Source organism: Amphibalanus amphitrite, unplaced genomic scaffold (assembly GCF_019059575.1).
Source record: "Amphibalanus amphitrite isolate SeventyFive unplaced genomic scaffold, NRLGWU_Aamphi_draft 000674F_arrow, whole genome shotgun sequence".
Classification (NCBI taxonomy): domain Eukaryota; kingdom Metazoa; phylum Arthropoda; class Thecostraca; order Balanomorpha; family Balanidae; genus Amphibalanus; species Amphibalanus amphitrite.
Genome location: NW_024882168.1, coordinates 310,158 through 333,602, shown reverse-complemented (window position 1 = coordinate 333,602; position 23,445 = coordinate 310,158). Strand labels below are relative to the sequence as shown.

Genomic DNA, 23,445 nt, shown 5'->3' with positions numbered 1-23,445 from the left:
TAACAATTCATCCACCCACCAAATTCTAGCCCAATCGGACTTAAACTGAAAAAGTTATGTACATTTGAATATTTCACTATAAAATATCTCCGCAACGGAGGTGCCCAGATTTGCACGTGTGCCACGTGACCACCGGTGGTGCAAGCAGGGCTTGTCCCCTCACCGACTGACCCAATTTAGTGTTCTTGGCTGGTTCTGTTTCCACGCTATACGGCCACCAGTTGGCCAAAACACCATTATGTGGGAGGTACTCGGCTCAAACACGTGGCCACGTGGCACGTGCCGGACCTTTGACAGCTTAACGGCTCACGCCACGTCATGACCAATATAAGTGGCCATCGGCATGTAAAAGATGACCCCGGCCGGTGTCACCGTCTCTGAACAGTGGACGGCTAAACTTGAAAAAGGGGAAAATTGAGGGAAATTTTACCTTTCGAATATATAATTTCACCAGAATTTTCAATTTTTCATTTTACAAAAAATCCGAGATAGCAGTTTCTTAGACCCTTTCATTTTGTGTCTATGCCCGTTTTCAGATCGACCCTATCATAAAAACTGACGGCCTGACGGCCATTTCCCCCATTCCCTGCATTTCACAATGCTAGTATATTTAAGCACCAAAATTGACCCTTTGCCACGGCACGTGCAATAGCACGTGCGCCACGTGACCACTAGTGCGACAAGCTGGACTCATCTGCTCACCGGCTGCGTTGATTTGGTGTCGCTAGGTGGAGTGGTTTCCACGCCATAGGACCCCCAGTTGGCCAATGTCGGATTTTCCCTGGGGTTACCCCATCAAACACGTTTGCACGTGGCACGTGCTTTTCAATCGCCCCATATATGACCCATACCACGTGGTAGCCGACACCCCGGGGCACAACATATTGGAACATTTTCAAAATCTAACGTGGAAATTTTTTACAAAATCGATTTGAAAATAATTTTTTGAAATTGCCATAGGCTCAACATGGGGTAACTGTCGGCGTCGATTACCCGAAATTTTGTCATTTATATTTTAAATAATTACCCCCAGAAGGTGAGGTGCCAGCCCAAGAACTGACCCTAAAAATGTGGACAAATATTACTGAACAGATTTTGCGCAAATCGCATTTTCAATTTTTCCCCATGTTAACCCTATGGGAAAATGCACGTGCCGATTACCCCAAAACGGGTTAATTATATTTCAAGCGACCGGTACCAGCCGGTAGCTCCCCCATAGGGGACCAAACGCTGAAAATGGCAAGAAAATCTAACGAGCCGTTTTCGAGGGTATCAAGATGTCCTAAATCGCGGCAGAAACGCTAAACACCCCCCTAGAGAGGTAGCTCAGGTTGGGATTTTCAATAGAAAATCACAATTCTAAAGAATAGTGATTGTTCTTAATTGAAAAGTCCCAACCTTCGGATACGAAGAGGCAGTGAATGTAACCATGCTCGTAGAGTTTCAAGGAAAGCACTCCTTGATAAATGGAAATGTCTAAGAGCTCGTATCCTAGTTGGTCGTCTTTCGTGTCACATGGAGAGGCTTTTCAACTGCTTCCCCTAAGTTTGACCCACTCAATCTAGTGGGGTCGCTCTAGTCTTGAATACGGGGAAACAAACCAAAGTCTTGAGCCGTCTGTCACATAGGATAACCACTCACCGTGCGACGGTCTGTAATACATACTACTGTCACCAAACGATAGTCTCGGACGGATGGCTCCGCGATGGTACTGTTGTGTTGTTGTCTCCGACGCCAACAGTCCTCAGACTTGCACTCTCATTTATTGCGTCCGCTCCCGGTCACCGACTCCAACACACTGCCCGCCTCTCGGCGGCGACCCAGCACCGCGCCGGCCGCGCAGGGCCACGCCCCTGACATTCGGGGCCGCGCCATAAACCACGGGCGTCGCGGTTCCTACGCCCGCGGTCGGGCCCGCGCCACAAGGGCCGAGGAGCCACCGCCTACGCCGCTATAACTTAACTACGCCACACTCCTCCCCCCTAAAGAAATTGCCCCTACAGGATGGTCCTCCTGAGTAACATTAACGGTACACTTTCAAAACAACACAAAACGAGGCAACCACACATCATGTCAACATGAACACTCTCGCTGCGCTGAGCAGTCACCGAACAGCAAACATGACAATGTCTCCCAACGTTACCGCCGCTGCTGCGCTGCTGCTGCCGCTGCTATTGCTGGTGCCGCTACTGCCGCTGATGCCGCTCGTGGAGTGATGCCCCGTCTTCTTAACCACTTCCAAGGTATCCCGTGGGAGCAGGTCACTGATCTTCCGGCAGCCCTCTGGGATCAGATGGACCCCATCTGGGAGGTATACCATGGGATGCTGCCTCCGCCGCCTGTGAGTTAGCCTGTGGCCGGGCTTGCCCTCCTTTAAACAGATTCGCAGAATTGAACAGCTAGCGCCTGGAATCGCTCTGGTGGTCTTACTACCCTGCCCGACCGGGTTTTGTAATAGCGGTTGCCCTCTACCTGCTCTGTCCGCGCAGCTCCACTTTCCTGTGCCCTTGGCTGAAGGAGTTCCCTTTCTTCCACCTCTGCCTCCAGGCTGTCATCATCCCGAGACTCGTAAAATGACAGCCGACTGCTCCGACACCACGGTGTCCCCCGCTTGGCATGTTCATTCCGTTTACTATTTGCAGATGCTGACCCATCAGCCATCCCCTGAGGTGGTCGAGCGTCCTTCGTCCCAGCTCCTGCTATCTGGCGACCTCGCGTGCGGAAAATCCTGCTCGAGAAGGCTGGTTTCAACCGGTTGTGGTGCACATTCGTCATTCTTCCTCCTGGCCCTTGCACCTTGTGCACCACACTCTGCTCTCCATACGATTTAACGATGGTGGCCGGCCCCTTGTATGGGAGGCCAAGCTTTGGCTTACCTCCCGCTGCCGCCGTAGGGTCTGTCACCCACACCTTGTCTCCCGCCTTGTAACCAGTAAGGTGCGCTTTCTTATCGCATCGTCCTTTCATCTTCCTGGCTGCTTCTTCCGATTTGGTTCGAGCGTCCTGGAATGCCTTTTGCAGGGTTCGTGATCGGTCTTCCAAGAAACTTTGGACCTGCACCAGTGGTTCAGGTGGACGGAACTTTGCATCCGCGGGAAGACGGGCTTCCTGACCATGGACCAGGAAGTAAGGAGTGTATTGTGTTGTTTCGTGTTTCGATGAGTTGTACGCCATAGCCGCTGCTCTGACTTTTAAATCCCAGTCGGAGCCCTGTGGCTCGATAAACTTTGAGACGACGTCCTTGAGCGTCCTCATAAACCGCTCCACCATCCCATCGCTCTCTGGGTGGTACGGTGTTGTTCTTGTCTTTTCGATACCAAGCCTTCTGCATAGTTCCTGGAAAACGGCCGACTCAAACTGCCGCCCTTGGTCTGAATGAAGCCGCTCCGGAACTCCAAAGTCGTACACCCACAACAGCAGGCAGTCTGCCACCGTCTCAGCCTTTTGGTTTTGCATGGGGTAGACTTTTACCATTTTGGAAAAGTAATCCATTATTACCAGGGCGTAGCGGTTCCCTCTGCTAGAGCAGGGCATTTCAGTGATGTCCATTGCCACACGTTCAAACGGTCGGCTCACAAGTTCAGTTTGTAGCGGTGCTCTTGCTGTGGTAGACGACCGGTTCCTGCGCTGACACAATACGCAGGATTTGCAGTAGTCCCGGACCTCTCCGTACGCACCAGGCCAGTAGAACCTCTCCATCACTCGGTCTAGAGTCCTCCGGAAACCCATGTGGCCCGCTGTTTCATCATCATGCAGACTCTGAAGAACTTCTTCCTTCTTGCTCTGTGGGACCAGGATCCTGAAGCTGGTTTCTTCATTGTGTTTCCTCACGATGCCCAAAACATGGTCTCTGATTTCCAGGTTTTCAAAATTTCTGGCAAAAATCCGTCGCTTCCAAGCTCCTTTTGCCTTCGAATCAAACCGATGCACCTCGCCATCCTGCACCCATCGAATGACCTCAGACAGCACCTCGTCTTCTTCCTGGACCGTCCGCCAGTCTGTTTTCGCGAAGCCCTGTCCGCTGTTGGTAGACCTGGACATCTGGCTCGCCTGGTCCTCGGCTTCTCGACAGACGGCTGTCGTTCCGGTTTGGTGCTGACTCTGTTCTGACGTGTCATCTCCATTGCGATTCAGTGAATTTGGCACCTCACCGCTGTCCTGTTCCTTCGCACCCGCGAACGGAACGGAATGGACCGGGGGCATGAGCGACCCTGCTGTTGACTGGACGTCAGGCGCCACCTCTGGCGTCACCTCGCCTCTTGCAGGTCTTCGTGAGAGTGCATCAGCGTTGCCGTGACTCTCGCCCGGTCTGATCTCGACCTCGAACTCATAGGAGCTGAGCTCGACTGCCCAGCGACCTCTTCTGCCCGTAGCGTCGTTTTCAATCACAATCGACTTTGGTAAGTTTCTCAAAGGTTTGTGGTCTGTGCACACCGTAAACGGCGAGCCAACCAGATATTGGCGGAAGTGGCGTATCGACCACACAATTGCCCAAAGCTCCTTGTCATAAGTTGGCCATCTTTTTTCCGACTTAGACAGCACTTTACTGGCGTAGGCGACCACATGATCCTCACCATCGACTGTCTCGGTGAGGACTGCGCCTATCGACGCGTTGCACGCATCGGTGTCCAGCCTGAATTTGCCTCGGAACGTGGGCAGTCGTAGCACCGGTGCGGAGGTCAGCACGTATTTCATCCTTTCAAAGGCGTTCAACAGCTCGGGTGACCAATCGAGCGGGCCCTTTCGCGCTGCAGCCTCTCGTAACAGTCTAGTTTCCTCGGAATACTCTTTGACGAACTTGCTGTAGTAGCCACACAAGCCCAGGAAGCTCAGTAGCTCATCAGCGTTTTGAGGTTGTGGCCACTGAGCCACCTTTTCCACGTTTCTCGGGTCTGGAAGTATTCCTCCCGACATGACCTTGTGTCCCAAGAAGGTCACTTCCTGCCTCCCCAGGAGACACTTGCTCGGCTTCAGCTTCATGCCAGCTCCGCGGATCCTGTTGAACATCTCAGTCAGTGTCTCGAGATGGCCCTTTTCAGTGCCGTTGAAGACAATGATGTCATCAATGTAGACCAGGCACGTTTTGTTGTCCATTCCTGCCAAAATGAGTTCCATGAGCTTCTGGAATGTTGGTCCAGCGTTTTTGAGGCCAAAGGCCATGACCTTGAAGTGATGAAGACCCTTGCCTGTTGTAAAAGCGGTCTTTTCTCTGTCCTCTGGAGCTATTTCGACTTGCCAGTATCCTGACGCCATGTCCAGCGAAGAAAAATATTTCGCTCCTGCCAGTGTGTCCAGTGCATCGTCCACTCGGGGAAGGGGATGGGACATCCCCTGAGTGACGCTGTTCACAGCTCGCAGATCCACACAAAATCGGTAGCTTCCATCTTTTTTCCTTACCATCACAATCGGTGAGCACCACGGACTGGTGCTTTCTTCTATGACGCCGTCTCTGAGCATCTCGACCTTTTGTTGTTCCACTTGATCTCGCAGCTTCAGTGGTATTCGGCGAGGCCTCTGCTTGATCGGAGCGGCATCTCCCGTCTTAATTTCATGTTGAGTGAGATGAGTCCTTCCGATATCATCGGCGCCCTTGCTGAATATGTCAGAGAACTCACGCACCAGCGCTTCTAGCTCTCGTTTACCTTCTTCTGACAAGTCACAATTCTCCAAATCCAGACCTGGAACAGTCGTGACTGAAAGCTGTGCTGCATCCTTTGACGCATCTGCCTGCTCGCAGATATCGTACAAGTCCTTTTCTCCTTCCGAGATGGTGAACAACGTTCCTACGTCTGTGTGCTTCATGATTTTAGCCTCGGTCGTGCCGGTATTGACCACTTTGATCGGGATAACCCGATTGTCTCGGACGATCGCCACTGAGCGTGGCACCCATAGATGTTCCGCGTTCTTCTTCTCACATGGCTCTAAGACTCCCTGGAAGCTCTGGCCTGGGTCCATTTGCGACCCACCGTTCAAAGGTTCGACTTTTGCCAGTACGAACGCTTCTGAACGTGGAGGAATGATCGATGTCTGCAGAATGCGTACCCTTGATCTGCTCGGTTGAACTTCACTGTAAGATGGCAGCGGAATTCTCAATTTCCCAATGCGGCACTCGCCTGCCTCATCGTCCAGAACCGAGCGATACCGACACGCGAAATCTCGCCCCAGTACCAGGTCTACAATGAGGCCTCGTGTCACCGCCACTTTGCAGGTGAATGTTTCCTCTTGGATCCTGAATCCAATCTGTCTACATCCCAGGATGTCAATGTGTTCTCCAGAAGCCCCGAGAACAGAGGAGGCTGACCGTTGATCAATCAACCGGTCGCCCTGCTCCTCCAATGAGTTGGCCAGCTCTTCATTGATCAGTGAGAAGTCCGCTCCAGAGTCCAATAAGGCCCAAATCTGCCTCCCTTCCAACATCACCTTGATCATTGCTGCCGTCTTCCGAGGCTCCTCGCTTTTCCCAGCTGCTTCCCGCCTCCCGGTCGCAGCTGCGCTTAGTTTTCCGACAGATGCTGGCTCTGACGGCTGAGCTCGGGTCGCTTCCGACAGGTAGCCATCCAGTGACCCGCCTTTCCACAGCACATACAAAATGCTTCCGGTCTCTCGGTCACCTTTTGTCTTCTCGGTGAGGCATGCGGACAATTTCTTCTAAAGTGACCCGGCTCCCCACAGCCGAAGCACCTTGCTTCTATTCTCTTTCTTTGGCGGTCCATTTCGTCCCTTGAACTCTGCGCCTCTCCGATCGCAGCGACGACGCCCAGTACCTCGTCCAGCTTCTCCTGCAGCCTATTAACTTTTTGTTCGAGCTGGTCTGCTGAGCTTGGCGCTTTTGCTACAAGCACCTGGTCGGACGGCCTTTCCTCTGCGTCGCTCGAGCCACCGACGGCTCCGATAGCGGCCAAAGCATCCCGAGTCCGACGGAGACATCGCACCTCTTTTACGGCCTCGTCTAGAGTGCTCAAGGGCTTGTCCATCAATTTTGTCTGTAGCCAAGGCTCCTTTAACCCACACAAAAATTGACTCACTATAGCCGACTGTAGGTCTGAGAAAGATTTCTCGGGGTAGGCCCTCTTGGCCAACTCCTGGATTCTGTCGCCGAAATCCTCGAATGATTCTCCTGTTTGTCTGATAGCCTGGTTGAGGTCCGAATATGCGTGAATAGTGTTCACGTCTTTCCCAAAGCGTGCGCTTAGAGCTTTCTTGACCTCGGCGTATTGTCTTCGCAGCTTTTCTGGCATTGACGCGCACACGTCCAATGCCTTACCATCTAGGCATATAAATAACGCTTCGAGCCATTCGCTTTTGTCCCCCAGGCCTGCCAATAGCTCAAACCGCTGGATCCAAACATCCCAGCCTTCATCATTACCTCCGTCAAATTTCCTGATCCGGGATGTAAAGCGCAGAAGTTTATCCGACTGGAATTGCTGGCCTGTCTTCTCTTTCTCATCCATTTCTGTTTTGTGCACCGAGTGACAAGCAGAGTACACCTCTCGCTGCCCCCGCCTCCAGGTGAGTTATCGAGTGAGCAGTGGAGTGCACCTCTCACTGACCTCGGCACAAATAAGAATACCAAATAGTCCGGAGCGACGGGTGCCCTAACCGGGATAAGATACTCGGTAGAAGAAGGCAAACGTAGGCTTCTTACCTTCGACCGCGCCAATGTTGTGTTGTTGTCTCCGACGCCAACAGTCCTCAGACTTGCACTCTCATTTATTGCGTCCGCTCCCGGTCACCGACTCCAACACACTGCCCGCCTCTCGGCGGCGACCCAGCACCGCGCCGGCCGCGCAGGGCCACGCCCCTGACATTCGGGGCCGCGCCATAAACCACGGGCGTCGCGGTTCCTACGCCCGCGGTCGGGCCCGCGCCACAAGGGCCGAGGAGCCACCGCCTACGCCGCTATAACTTAACTACGCCACAGTACTGTCAGCAGACTGCACAGACTGCAGGTCCCAGACTGTCGACTGGGACCCCAGTTCGACATCTCCGTCCGCCGTCCAACGTCGACTTTCCGTCATGAAGCCAACGTCGTCACAGCTCGCTGGGCGCAGCCGCCGTTCCGAACGTCGGTCGTCGAGTCCCATCGTCTCATATTTCACAGCAGAATGTCTCCACCCCGTCGCCATCAGCGCGTGGTGTGCTGGAAGGCTCGGGTTTCGGCAGATAATGTTTCGTCTTGAGGATTTCAACAGTGCAAAGTTCAGCACTGTCAGTCTATATTGCTACAAATTGTTTGGAAAGGCTGAAGCATCCCATGTCGAACTTCTTTTTTTTTCTCCGTAAAAGCACTCATTTCTCTTCAACAATCATTCGGTTTCTTCAAAACGCCTCCCAGTCTCCGTGCGTCTCCGTCTCTTCCAGTACATAGGTCTCGCCGCTTTTGCATTCTGTATCTCCTCTATGCGGCAGGTCTTTTCGTCTCTCCAGTAATCTCTCCATCTCCTCAGTAAGTTTCCTCGTCCCTCCGCGTCTCCGTTTCCTCAAGAGTCCCCCCACGTCTCCTCATTCGAGCTGCCTTCTCATGCCCCCGCCATCTCTCTCATAAGCTGCTCTCGGCGCCGCTGAGACCATCGGTCGGCGACCTTTTCACCACCATCTCAGTACAGCTGAGTGCCGCTCCGTCCTGGGTATATCGAGTGCCGTTCCACCCCGGCGCAATAAGGTCGAGTGCCACCTCGGCCTGTGGGCCGTTCCGGGAAGGCGGTCTACAATCTGCGCTCTAGCCGTCGCCGGGAGCGAACTGTCGGGGCGACACGGCGACACAACTGGTATTGATGGCGCCCCGCTCCTCCGGCACAGTAATTAGTGACGTCATTAGTGACGTCATTAGACGCCCGGTGATAGATGTTCCCCTTTGAAATGGAGAATCGCTGCAATTAGTTCCTGTCGTGAATGCTTTTGTGATACAATGCAATGGATTTCAGTTGTGATTTTTGTTGTTTGGCTTCATGTTTGAAGCGATGCATTATAAAATATGTGCGATTATCGTTCCAGTTGTCAAGGAGGTGCAGTTTTTCGGTGATAGTGGCATTGTATTCGGGTTCTGAGTCTGATAGTGTCATGTCAGCTCGTTCTATCAGGGAAATTCAATTCCGCTGAAGATATTCGATTTGGAGCCGACTCTCAATTCGCCGTCCGTCGTATTTTTCCCTTCAAAGTCGGAAGAATTGTGGTCTCCAAGAGCATTCGGCACGAATCGACCAGCGCTTTTTATGATAGGTCAGCTATTTGTCGAATGTCACAAGAGACGGGTTTTGACTAGCTAATAGTCTCATGACGATGACTATTATTTCTTGGAAAGCAGGTTATTGTAACACAAGAGAAGGCAGAATTATCTCGCCGATTTAATTCAAAACTTAGTTCCATGGTGGATCGAATTTTGTTTCGCCTCCTTATCAGTTATTTATCCAGGCACATTTGCTTATGTAAGAGCCTAAATTACTAAGATGCGTCACTAAGGTTGGATATCCGAAGAGTCCCAAACCTCTGCGGCAAATGCTGAGCTGAGTTACTCGGTGCCAGTTTGGCACGGCCCCGGTGGCCCTGGCCCGATCTGTAGCACACTCCTATCTCATTGGTATTCCGGCTATCAGCCGCCCATTTTAGGCATGTGTTTGGGACGCCAGCCTTAAACTCACTACTTGGCAAGGAGACGGGGTCAGCTCTCGGTTGTCATGCCAACAGGCGTCCCTTGAGCCAGCTGGCGCTGCGTGACCGGGATTTTCATCTGCAAGAATTTATCGCGATGCAGATAATGGTCTTGAATTTGAGATGACCTTGCCTTCTTGGGCCGAGGGCCCAGATGCCGTTTTAAAAGGCGACAAAGGTCAGGCGATGGCACATCGCTTCTAATTGTGGAATCGCCACTGAATTCATACGACATACTCGTATTATATTATATGAATATTTCGAGTTACGAATAGACCAGGTCGAATAACTTGATCGTAGCTCTAAGCTCTCGGTTGCATGTCTAAATTCTTAATAGGTCTAAATTCTTCGGGTCGTAGATCGTTAGATGTGTTCGAGAAACTGTTTCGTTGTCCGATGACTGTCCAAATCTCTGCTGGGATGGAGCACATTCATCTCGTTGAAATTTTGCCAGCTAGCCAGTTGACATCCCGATGGATGTACTTCTGGGCCCAGGATATCCAACATTTAGCCGAAATCTTTTGTCGCTCGAATGACATCTCGACTTCAAGTCGTTAGCTTCTGTTTTGTGGACGTTCCTGATTCTCAAAATTGTTTACAGCCCTTCCGCGAAATTATATCGTTTTGCAGATGTGCCAATTACTGACGAAAGATTTATTACGATGATCGCAATGCGCAAAATAGAAACATCGCATGTCAATGTGTCATTTGCCTGCCAGGTATAGCCGGGATACCTAATGGCTTTCCCATAGTTCCCGAATGCCAGCCACGTTGCTTAGGCGGGCAAAGTCGATGGGAAGACTCCTGCACCATAAGGAACTGACCCATAGCTGCCCCGTGTAGCCATTTCTGTCACATATTTCGTATTATTCGATTGCTTTCGCCAGCTGCTACCGTTCATTTAGTCTGTGTTCGGCTCTATGTCGACATCTAAGTCGCAGTTGATTTGAAATGCCATCGCTGTGTGTACTGCAGGGAACACGACGTTGTGAACGGTGACCTTCACGTGATAGGGTACACAGAAGGCCGTCACGGACTCGATGGTCGGAATGCTGATGTCCCTTGGGACTGAAAGCTGTAACGCTATGTGGCGTGAACCAATTCCATCCAGATATTTATGTGCGCTGCACGGTCTGCTGCTGAAAAAAATTGCAGAGGCACACATACCGTTAAGATATGATATATTTGAGTTAAATCCAGTTGAATTTATTTGCTAATTATATAAACATATGTTATATTTAACTGTACATTGGTATATACTGCGTCTGCCGAACACTGGTGGACTGGATCGTTTCGATTTTATAGCTCGGTGCCCGGACGCGCGCCTCGTCTTCCTTTATCATTGGCACAGCTAGGACCAATGGCCGTAAAATCGCCGGGAGGATTACTGGGGACTGCAGTTTCACATGACTGACTCACAAGGCGTCAGAAGTAAATACTCGGTGAAAGCCGTGTCGTAAATAAGATATCTCCTTCCACTGTGACAACGAAAGCTAGGGGTGCTGTTGCACAAAAACCAATAGGACTGATGCAAATTGCCCGAGGCATTTTTTCGTCACTTATGTGCCTTTGGTCATCAGCCCTTAGTTCTTATGTTGTAATACGCCACCAACCGTCACAGAATTGATGCTACCAAAACGGTATAAGACGGCGGCAAATATAAATACTTCCACTGTGCTTTGGACCCGCGGCGTTATCTGCATACACTGATTCTGACAGCCGATCAGCGTGCTATTCTGTGTGTGTGTGTGTGTGTGTGTGTGTGTGTGTGTGTGTGTGTGTGTGTGTGTGTGTGTGTGTGTGTGTGTGTGTGTTTTTTTTGTCAAATGCTCTAATATGGAGCTGTGATGGGACGTACCTAATAACCGCACGTCTATTTGGGTCAATCCGAATGAGATCCAATCCGCCTAACGAACGAATCGGCAAATGTGACAATCATCAAAAGCTAGAGATGCACCAAAACCATTTCCCGCTTATCTCTCAATTCATGGATCAAAAGTCCGCTACACTCATTCTCAGGACAACGTGGAGTTGTACAAGTCTCAACTAAATAATCGCAGCATGGGTCCGTCCCGTCTTACCATGCCCTGACCGCCCCTCTCCCCTGTCGGCTGCTGCGGTGGATCGGTCCGTCCCACCGTGTTCCAACTTCCCCTCTCCCCGTTTATCCCCTACAGACAAGTCGCAGTGGGCCCGGCTCTGCCCCGTGACCTGACCTCCCCTCTATTTGTCCCACTACGCCCTGACCTCCCCTCTTCTTCCCCACAGACAAGCCGCAGTGGGTGGTCCTTGCCCTGTGACTTATCCTCTTCTCCCCCCTCCCCCACAGACAAGCCGCAGTGGGTGGTCCTTGCCCTGTGACTTATCCTCTTCTCCCCCTCCCCCACAGACAAGCCGCAGTGGGTGGTCCTTGCCCTGTGACTTATCCTCTTCTCCCCTCCCCCCCCCACAGACAACCCGCAGTGGGTCGGCTCTGCCCTGTGACCTGACCTCCCCCTCCCCCCCCCCCACAGACAAGCCGCAGTGGGTCGGCCCACATCAGAGGGAGGTGTTCGGCTTCCTGGGCGGCAGCGCCAACCTCAGCTGTCGGGCCGATGCCGAGCCGTCCGCCTTCTTCACCTGGCTGCGAGACGGACAGCAGCTCGAACAGCAGGACCACTACCAGATCATCAGCGCCGAGAAGGACAGGAGCGTGCTACAGGTGAGATGGGAATTGATGGAGCAGTAGATGAGGTCGTCTGTTACCGAAGGCAGCTGGATGAGTAAGGATGGCGAAATCTGCCATTTCAAATCAAGTGCTGCTCGGACGCTGTGTTAAATATCACCTGTTTATTCGTTGTAAAAACTTAGGAGTCTAAACATTTGGCTACATAGGACTGCGCACGCTGGGGGCGATTCTGGCTAATGTCACTTCTCTCCATAGATGTCGCTAGTTGTAGGCGCCTGTAGCTATGCTGTGCCGCACAACACGAAATGGACATCGCAATTAAACGTTTGCTAAGCTATGTGTTTAGCCGCATATTTGCGTATATTCCGACCCGGTTGATGAACCGTGCTATATTTATTGCTGTTATTATTTTACAAAATCACAATACTTTCGGCTCAATAACCATTACGCCGAGTTATATTCATTGACCCGAGTGAGATCGCTGTGCGCCGGTCAGATCGGAGAGGTCAGGTCAGTCGGTGGCTGCGCGGGCGCGGCGGGAGGTCAGGTCGGCTGCCGGGCCGCGGGGTGGGGGTTCGTCTGGCGCCGGCATCTATTGACCGCTCCTCTCCGAGAAGGGGGGGGGGGGTAGCGGCTCGCCGTTTTTTACCGCCAATCGGTCCGCTAGGCCGGGTGGTAGACACACTGAGTTTATTGAGGAGAGATAGAGCGGGATGCGGACCGGCGAACGGGCGTAGTTCGCGGCTGGTATCAGAGGTCGGGGGATTAGACAGAGGCCAAGAAATGCCGGCTAGACGGCGCCCCGGCCCCGAGCTGTGACGCGAACTTTTTCTCAGTGGATAACATCTAGATGATTAGTCGGGCTTGTCAATTATTGTTTTCTGTATTTCTTTTACGTTTACGAGTACTACGATTTGCTTTTTCATACAAAACCGTAATACCAATAGAATTTTAGAACAACGCTGTCGAATTGCAAAGTTCCTTTCGAGTGCAACAAAATGGAGCATGTTAAAAATACATTATATTGCCCACGTTCACGGCATGTCGGTTATCCTGGTGCTTGTATTCACCCGTGCTCGTTCGTCTGTGTTTCTCAGGTTAGCGGCCTTGACGACTCAATGTTCGGCAACTACACGTGTGAGGCCAGAAACAACTTCGGCTCGATCACGCACTCGATCGAGTTGAGAAAGGGCGAGAAGCCGGCCGTGCCGCAGGTAAGGACGGGATCGGATATATAATATCGGTGGTTCCACTTAGCGACCCAAGTCTGTTTTACGCTATTTGAAAAAAAACAGCAGTAAATTGGAATATAAGTACAGCTCGCGATCCTTTCCAGAACTATCAGAAAACGGCCAACGAGCTGGCCACTAATGGGCGCCGTTCAGCTCACGGATGAAGTCAATCCCGGCATAGACGTCACCTCTGCATACATAGGTCTATGATCACGGATGTAAATTTATGTAGCTCTTTTTCGAACCTCTTGCCTCAACCAAAACCGTGTCGCGTGTATCCCATATCGCTATTTAGTGAACGGTCTCCAGTTCAGTTCAGTGACGCATCAGACGTGCGTCCAGAGATGTCCCCGCGGCACACTCACACCCCCTCCCCCCTGACAGGTGCGTGTGACCAAGACTGAGAGCACCCGGCTGACGCTGTCCATTGGCGTGCCGCCCGAGGAGAAGGTCGCTGATCGGTACCTAGCCGAGTACAAGACGGAGGACGCCGCCTGGACGACCGCCTCAGCCGTCGAGTTTCAGTCCAGTGAGTGGATATGGGGAAGGGGAGGGGAGGGACGAGATTTGGTAGTGTGTGAAAGGTCGACGGATTTATGTGATCGCTTACGGGGACATGGCACAAGGTGTGTGTAGTGTATCTTTAGGAGGATAAGAGCTTTGATGGGATATTCAATCCGTCCTCTCAGTTTGGTTACCGAGGAGAGGAATGAGTCTGTTTGGATATCTGGACTCGTCTCAGCGGTAACATCCGTCGTGAATGTTTTGAGATCTCTTTGATGGACGTGCTGCTTCTCCTATCGTAAAACACTTCAGCTAGGATTCTCAAACCATCACTGACGGTTTATCTACAACCGTGACCCGTTTCTAACACCTCCCTCCCTTTCCCCAGCCGGAACCCACGCCATCAACAATCTCCGACCGAACACGGAATATGTGATCCGAGTGGCGGCAGTGAACGAGGCCGGTCGGGGCGACTACAGCGCCGGTCTGCGGCAGAAGACGGCGGCGGCCGGCGCCGGCGGCGACCCCTCGGCGGCCGGCTCCCAGCCGGTGGTGCTCTCACTGCTAGTCTCCCTGCTGATGGCCGCGCTGCTCGTCTTATGAGCGCCGCCCTCCTGCTGGGCACTGTCCGATGCATTCCAGCGGCTGCGCCGGCGCGCGGCGGGCGCGGCGGCCGCGCGCACCACGGCCGCGCCCGCCGGCGACGCCACAGCCGCGCTGGTGGTCTGAGAACACGGCGGGCGGGCGGCGGAGAGAGAGAAACACCAAACGACAGAGCGAGGTGCGGCGACGGTGGCGCCGCCCGCGGGGAGAGGTGGAACTACTGAGTGAGAGGAGACCCGCGGCAGGTGCCGGGGTGGACAGCGAGCAGAACGGACTCGCGGAGCTGTGTGTGCGGAGAGAGAGTGGTGTGTCGTGCTGTTTGCGGATACGGCCCGCGACCCTGCCAGGTCACAGGACAGCCTCTCGTCTCGAGGTCACGACCTCGCCCGGTCAGTTATACGCTGGCCCCTGCGGGGTCATTCTTCTGCCGTGGCGGGCTGCGTTTCGTCTCGGTTGGTCTCGTCGGATAGCGCCGCGGTCGACAGTGAAGCGGTGCCGGCCGCGAGAAGTCACGTGAAATCAAACTTTCGGTCGGTGCTGCCGGCGCGATGGAAGGGAATAGGAGTTTCCCGGTTCGTTCTGTTCTCGGAGTGAAATGTTTCCCTGTATGACTCGCGAAGCGGCGCACGCGACTGTGCCGGCCGCCTGGTGTGTTGGTCGGTAGATGTGTGAGTCCTCGCCCCTCACTGTCCCGCTCGTGGTCAAACCGACGCCAGAGTCGGCTGTGTTGAATGTGCGCTATCGGCGAGGTCAAGTCGGGATGTTTTAGGTTAGTAGCGGGATCAGGGCATTAGAGTTCAGTGATGAGTTTACAGTCAGTGTGACTGGCGAGTGAGTGTCAGCGAGTGTGTCAGAGAATGTCAACCTTCAGAGGATATACCAAGCGTCACAGAGGCTACCTAATGTGTCGGAGGACTTCTTTTGTCACTACGGCCCATGACAGAAAACGTGTCACCTGTCAGAAGCTTGTGTGTCTGGTGTGTCAGTACGCTCAGTGTCGGGCTGTCAGAAGCGAGCAGCATTGACGTGCTGTGTCAGATCTGAGCACACGGAGCTTTCCCCACTCGGGAGTGAGGATCCTTCACGACTAGAACCGCTGTGTTCGACAACCGATGGCCCATTGTAATGACGCTAGTCGTGACTGAATACCAAAGGACAGTTCAGAGTTCAGGCCCACTGAGGGGCCGGACCAGGGCAGACTAGCCCGGCGGGCCGGGTCGGGTCAGCTCGCCCCAAAGACCTCCCCTACCGCAGTGGGTGAGACGGTACCCGTGAACAGCCCCCTGGCCGGTTAGAATAGAGGCCAGTGCGGCCCCAGCCTCTCAATCTACTCTAGATGGTGTTGAACGCGCTTCACAGTTATTGGTGTTAATTCCGCGGGGCGGATCGGCGCTCAGTGGTCGCTCGGGGGTCTCAGATCCACGGATATCCGCGGATAGATCCAGCATCTAGATTCGATCGCAGCGACTGAGAGGCTGAGCCGCCCCGCTAACATGTTATTACCTGTACAATAAACCCGTCTCGAAGGCCCGCTGTATTCTCTGGTCTCGTCCTCCAACAACATACCGTAGTACGAGGTACACATGTTTCAACACTGCTCTGACATTGCATCATATAGTGTCATACAAAAATAACCCTCCCAGTCACAACTCAGCCCTTGGACTCCCCAGCTTTTACCTTTTTCTTTTTCTTCTTTTTGGACATATCTACCAGTTTGGGCAGCTTTGGCTTCTTCGGTGACGCGTCTGCCACATCCTCCCCAGAAATCTTCAGCTTGGGCAGCTTTCGCTTCTTCTTTTTCTTCGTCTCCTCAGGAGGCACGTCCAGGAACTCCTCCACGATCTGTAGGTCGTCCTCCTCGTCCTCCAGCTCTGGACCTGTGGAAGCCGGTGCTGGCTGTACCGCAGCGTCCTCGACTTCGTCCTCTTCGGCGTCCTCGGGGTTCAGGCTGAAGTTGCGCCGCATCAGCACGCAGTTTAGGCGAGATTTCAGGTACACCTGGCGGGAAATGGCGAGAGTTAGAGCATAGCAAGCGGGAAATAGCGCGACTTCAGGTAGATATGGCGGGAAATGGCGTTAGTCAGGCTGCACACCTGACGGAAAATAGCAGTTTTACGCACAGCTAACGAAAATGACGCGATTTCATATAAATCGGCCATAAAAAGCGCAGGTTCAGATGCACAAAACGCTGAAATCGCAACCACAGGTACCGTAGAAACCGTGGGTGATGAAAAATGGCAGTCAAGTGTGTTTGATAGTTCAAACTCAAACAATGCAAACAGCTGCGGCAAACCTTCGAGCCAATCCGAACCAATATCATTAGGAATTAGGATAATAGCCAATTAAATCCGCATTTGAAACCACACGCTGCCCACGGCCCTTACCTTGTGTAGTAGTTTCTTGGTGTCGAGGTCGTGCAGCAGCAGGAACCTGTCGAGTGACACGCTGGCAGCGTACGACCTCTCCGGGTGACAGTAGACCTCCCGTACCCCGCCGGCCACGCCCTTCAGCGCCAGCACCGTCCGGCCCATACGGATGTCACAGAGCTCCAGCCGGCCGCGGCCGCTGCCTACCAGCACCTGATGAGACGCACAGAGGCCATATAGGCCGGAAGGAGGGTCAAAAGGGTGAGCGGGGAAGGAGGTCCAGCATCTGAAGGATGGTACACATTTACGGTGATCAGAGAGGGCTCAAACCAGGGCCGGCTTCGGAGTTCGAAACGAAGTGTATCGGTTAGAAGCCCAAGTGCCCCCCGTCAGGGAACCGCTGCAGCCCTCCATATGGGAGCCCTGCATTCTACAATTCCTCTTAAAGAGCTCCAGTACTTTCCGACTAATGAGCTGATGACGGGACGAAACTCACCTGGTGGTCTCGGTGGGTCCTGGACAGACAGTTGAGAACCCCCCCCCCCCCCCCGTCACAGAGATGACGCGAGTGAACCCACCTGGTGGTCTCGGTGGGTCCGGGACAGACAGGTGAGCGGCTCGTCCTCCCCCACAGTCACAGACATCACCGGCCGCCGCTGGCCGCTCGCTGTGTCGTACAGACGAACCTGGTGTGACACACGGGGAGAGAAGGGTTAGTTGGTTACGTAAATAGCGAGAACGAGACGCGCTAGCGCTATTTAAAGTGATGAAAACGACAATGATAACCGTATGAAAACGCATCAATATCATCGGTACGACAATGATACCAATGAAAATGGCAAGTGATAGCGTAAACCTACGGCTCATAGCGAGTAGCGACAGCCGGTCGTTCAGCGCTAGATACCGATCCCGTCAGTCTGCAGCCACACATGGTATCATGAGACATCAGCTGATTTAGTCAGCCGATCGGCCGGTCCACTCACCACCGAGTGTCTATGGCAGGTGGCCACGCGCCGGGCATCCTCCAGGAAGGTGATGTCGGACACCCACACGGGCACCCGCAGGTCCAGCATGTCCGGACGTACCTGACGGCGGCAGGGTGAGGTCAAACAGGGGACGCCGTCAGACTCCGACCAGCGAAATCAGGCGATATCGGGACTTCAGTACGGCGTTCAGGAATCAGGATATTATGTAATGCACTTACGCTTAAAATATCTGCTGTCAGGTTACTATGCATAAATATTAAATGACACGATACATTTCGATATCGATTGTTATACCTACTTCAACGAACATTCCAAATTAAACCATACAAACAAGATAACTCATCAGCGATCGATAACTCGCAAAATTCAGCCGTTCTCGAACCTCCGACTCCCCCGACACCCCGACTCACGTTTTTGGCCCTGAAGACGGGCTGCTCGGGCCGGGCCAGGTCCCAAAGCTGCAGGTCGTTCTCCTGACCGCCGGTGGCGAGCACCGCCGAGTCGGCGGGGCTCTGCCGCATCCGACACAGCTTCTCCCCGGTGGTGAGTGCGTTCACGGAGACCCGCTCCGACTCGGCGTACCGCCACAGGGTGACGATGCCGGACTCGACGGCCGTAATCACCGCGCTGGATGGTGAAACGGGGGGGGGGGGGGCATAAGACTGGTGCGAGGGGTTGTATGAGAGGAATGGAGAGTGTGGGAAGCCAGTGGGGTAGATCATTGAGAAGTGGGTAGAAGACAGATCAAATAGTCCAGTGAACACTGAACAATGACATCATGGATTACCTACTACCTGGATCGGCAACTCCGCGGGATTCCCATTGTATTGCGCGACCGCCCGAAAGTGCTGCCACCTATCGAGCAGACTGATCCCTGCTAAGGACAGCCCGCCGCCGCCGCCCAGTCAGGCAGCGGCCAATACCAGCAAAGTCCGAAAATGACCGGCAAGTTACATGGCCTGAACCAGCCGCGGCTAAGTTTGGCATAGGCCAACAGTGTCGGGTTCCGGAAGAGCGGTCCAGGGCGGTTCCATAGACTTATGTATCGTTTTGGAAAGAATGGTGTGGTGGGTCGTTTACCGAGCGCGACTGGCCGATTTTACCTCAGCACGTCGTATTGTTAGCTCTCATGGCCAGGCCAGGCGCCTTCTGCCAGCTGCCTGAAAATACCTTCGATCAAACGACTTTGTCTATCACTCGGGTTGCCCCTGATCAGCTTGAGCATTCCAACTCATCAGTCGTCGGTAGACCGCAGAGGAAATGTGCCGTCCGCCGTGAAACATCCAAATCATTGCTACAGCCATTTTGACTGACTTATAAAGATCAAGACAAATGCTGTCATATCGATTAACGAATATCTGCACCACTGACAATTTCTATCAAGAAGCATTCCAGGATTATAAGCTTACCATACACCGTTTCGTTAAAAAACTGTTTCCATATTGAACTTATATTTGCCGTCGCATGAGCGAATTGCCTTTTAAGTACAGGCTGAAACCGATTCTTTCCGCAGTCAGAAATCATGTGCGAGACCGAGAGCCTATTCAAATAAACCCCGGTCGCACTCGCATCCATAACACGCACCTCCTTGCGTGCGATTGATGCTATTGCAACTTAATGGATTTGAATAGGTTCTCGTGTGCGATTTCCTGACTGTGGAAATAGTCTGTCTCGGCCTGAAGTTCAGAATTTAACACAGGTTCAATGACAACTAAGGTGAACGATGACACACAATGTATACAATGCATATTATTGCATAGACTGATAGGTAGGTTTCGAGAAACGACGTGCCACATGCCTACTAAACGGTGTCGTAGCACCAAGCTGGTTTCCAATTCACACCTTCCACCAGAGTATATCGGGAATAAATGCAAACACGATGCACACGAACGCATTATCCGCTCAATGGGTATGCCCGTAGTGGGTATGTTAGTCAGTTACAAACGCTGTAATACCTTAAACATTTTCGGCCGAGCCAGTTCACAGTTCACACCCCGGCTGCCTGCTGCCGTCACGTCACACGTGTCCGCAGTGGGCGTGCACCTGCGAGTGCGTGCATCATAATTCACATCACAAATCACAGGATGCCAATTCAAGTCAGCACACCGTGGAAACTGAACCCATCTCTTTGATCTGAAACGAAGAGTGAGAGAGGGAAATTAGATACCTGAGCATACCGTAATGAAATGGAGAGTGAGGGCATTCCAAGGCAAACTGTTTCCCCACAACATCACAAAATGTATTTTACATTGCGATGATGTTGGCAAAAAATAAAATAAATAATACCTTGACAAGATACTCCAAAACAAAAGTACCCAAAAGCTTAACACCTTATCTGCTAGGCTTACATAGTTTAAAATGGCTTTATCTTACTTAAATCTATCTGCTATCTACACACAGTTTGGCTAGCACTCGTTCTAAAAAGGTGATCCGTGATTGTTATACCGGGTGGCCCAGAAAAAACGTTCCCAATTTTAAATCAATATTTCTCAGAAAGTGATGACGATACAACCTTGAAACTTCCAATAGTCAATACGGCATATATTTTCAGCAAATGGTATGATTTTTATGTTATTCGGTCAATAACTTTTTAAACGGTTCGTGTTTCTAGCATGCCATGTAAAAATCACTTTTTTGCTCAGATGTTAACTACAACTGTGAGTGAACGGGCCACTTCCATCTCGGCACACGGCCTGCAGCCATGATTGCTACTGGCAACTAGCCTCATTGATGGTTCAGGCCTCAGGGTGGCATATTCCCTCTAGCTTTTTTTCCTTATTCGGTCGATTTACTATTTGATCTTCTTGAAAGGAGGGTGATCAGCAGTAGCGCATGCACCATGCCGCTCCTTCTCTTCGAAACAGGACTTGTGTTGAAACGAATGGCATTCATTAACGCAGTTTTGGCTTAGCATTTGAATATTTGGCACATAAGTGGGACAAAAATATTTGAAATAACAGCACACGTGCTGGTATCATTCACGTGCTCTATTTTTCTATTTTTTTTCTAACATGGTACGTCTAAGCCAATCATTACTACCGTTCAACAACGGCAAAAAAAGCAAAAACGTCTTACTTAATTCAACATAAGATTGCTGGCTTGAAAATGATGGTACAGTGTTATAATTTGGCATACCAATGCGCAAAGAAGTGAGGCAAACTTGATGAAAATTTTGACTCGTTATTTGCACTCGAATTTGAGATATAGGCCTCCAAAGTTCGGAACGTTTTTTTTGGGCCACCCGGTATATCATTCAATAGAGGGAAACTCACAAACTTCTTCGTACTACTCTGGACCTTTTGGCTTTGAGAAAAGAAGGAAGCTGATGTCAGGGACCAGGGTCGGCACTCTTTTGTCATTTGTGGTTGACAATGGCACTGGCTGCCATTAGGCTTTCTTTTTACTGTCAAATGGTTCAGTTTTTCAGGCTGAGAACATGATTTATTTAAATGTGTTTTTTTATTCAATATCATTCAACTATTTATGAAATCAGGGCATTGGCAAGCAGGTTATAAAAATTAGCTGAAATGACATGATGCCAGTCAACTGCTCCTAGTGTGTTGCACTCTAGTCAGCCGTTCAGAGAAATACGTAGGAAACTGATATGGGTGAGCAGTGAGTCTGAACAGTGAGCAGTTGACCAATTTATAGGTAGGTATTGGCACTACACAATATAAAACAGAAACCATTTTCAATAGTTGAACAAATATTGAGTTAAAAAATAATGGCACACTAACTAATTTTGCTAAACTAAAAACTTAACAAAAACTTAAGCAATTAACAACTAACAATGCATCATCCACCACCTATCATGCGCTGCCAAGACCGAAATTGTATCACAAGCAAAACCATGGCTATATCAGCGGCATGTATAAGCTTGAGATATGATGTGTCAAACATATAACAAACATATAAAAACATAAAATTAAACATATAAATAAGTGATTAACCATTCAATTACGGAAATTATACGATTTTTTACGACATATGGCGAGAAGCAATGTGCGCCAGTATCGTCAACAGCCGCTCTTTACAGTCATATTTTAGGCCACTCAGACCCTCCAACCACAAAAAAAAAACTTACCAATCTTACCTTGCCATCTTCCTCCATCTTCTGAAACCTTCCAATCTGCTCCAAAGGGGCTTAACTTTTCAAAAAACAAGGCAAACGATCCTACGACGCGACGCCGACCATTGTTTTGAATAGCACCCGCTCCCCCGCGTCCTTAGCGCTCGACACCACTGCCACCTAGCGGTGGTCACAAACATCGAGGAGTTGCCGATCCAGGTACTACTTCATCCATGATGACATCAATGTTGTCAATGGCAAAGTAGCATGCTTTTCACAATCTAAGCCATCACTTATTAAAACTGGTTACCTATCTTATTAGGTCTAAATATGATCCAATAAAACATCAACAATACTAAAACCCCTAGGTACTGACTGAGACCACACTGCAGTGGCTTTTATATAAGCTTGGCTTATCCACTTCCAAAGCTGAATCTTTCATACCGTTGTTTTGATCAACCTGCCTGCATTCTAGTTTCCACATCTAATAGGTATCCAACAAACAACATTAACACTGCACAGTGCACAGCTCACATCTGTCTAGTTCTGTTTCCACCCACCAGTCCCATTCATGTCTGTACTGTGTCAACTTATGGAACGCAGTACAGACATGAATGAGACTGGTGGGATGGGACGGGGAAAACTCACCCCTGGTGTTTGGCCAGTCCAATGACTGGCCCAGAGCCAGAGCTGAGCTGCCGTGACATTGTGAACGTGCCCTGAACAGTGTCATACACCTTGACTTGCTGTGAGCGCAGGCCGAGCAGCACCTGCCGCTGCTCGTCATCGCCCCAGCACATGCTGCAGATTTCATTCTCCCGCTCTAGCGCTGTCAAATTGTGGAAGTTGCTCGTCTGCACCTCGCCCTCAGTGACATTGATTCCTGACAAATAAATGGCAATTGTTAGTTGACACAGCCAAGATAAATAGGCATGCATTGCATCCTAGTACAAAACACCTGTATATGTCATGCTGTTTTAACATCAGAATGTACACATCCTGGCCAATATAATGTAATATATGAATTAAATACCACAAATGATGTGTTATGTTGATGTTTTGAAGCACTTAAGTTGGGAAGACATAAAATGCAGAATTTGCAATAATGCCACAATATATTCATTTTGACTTAAGACCAACTTATTGAGCATAACCATACGAACATAATCCTTCAGTACCTTTAAGTACACCGGTCTCTGCCCCGACATATACGTTATGACAGTGTCGAGGCATGGCTGCTACTGGGGGCTGCCATGTTGCTTTTTGTTTACGTTTTCCAGACCTAGCTCTAGTTTATTTTCTAGTGGAAAAAGTAGGCTGTTTTTTTGTAAGGAATAAACCACCACAATTTTATATTTTTTAATGATTT

At 51.1% G+C, this 23,445-nt stretch overlaps 2 protein-coding genes and 1 long non-coding RNA gene across 3 annotated transcripts in view; 1 reads left to right on the top strand and 2 right to left on the bottom strand.

Moving 5' to 3' along the window:
• Positions 1-16,182, top strand: part of LOC122364390 (fasciclin-2-like) — a gene marked incomplete at its 5' end in the record, with an annotated part of 63,398 nt that extends 47,216 nt beyond the window's left edge. Inside the window, 4 exons of the mRNA XM_043334700.1 lie at positions 12,162-12,349; positions 13,414-13,530; positions 13,933-14,077; positions 14,441-16,182. Of these exons, the coding sequence (XP_043190635.1) occupies positions 12,162-12,349; positions 13,414-13,530; positions 13,933-14,077; positions 14,441-14,655 (665 nt within the window). The remainder of the gene's footprint in view (positions 1-12,161; positions 12,350-13,413; positions 13,531-13,932; positions 14,078-14,440) is intronic.
• On the bottom strand, positions 16,177-23,348 carry LOC122364392 (WD repeat-containing protein 74-like). Its single transcript, XM_043334705.1, has 7 exons — positions 23,255-23,348; positions 22,725-22,959; positions 18,418-18,634; positions 18,005-18,106; positions 17,600-17,707; positions 17,040-17,234; positions 16,177-16,653 (listed from the first exon to the last, which is right to left on the bottom strand). Exons 1-7 carry the CDS (start codon positions 23,307-23,309, stop codon positions 16,306-16,308), a joined length of 1,260 nt encoding a protein of 419 aa, XP_043190640.1. The 5' UTR covers positions 23,310-23,348; the 3' UTR covers positions 16,177-16,305.
• LOC122364393 lies at positions 19,652-22,305 on the bottom strand. Its single transcript, XR_006253547.1, has 2 exons — positions 22,101-22,305; positions 19,652-20,140 (listed from the first exon to the last, which is right to left on the bottom strand). It is a non-coding gene; the product is annotated as an uncharacterized LOC122364393 (long non-coding RNA).
• Positions 23,349-23,445: the final 97 nt, after the last annotated feature.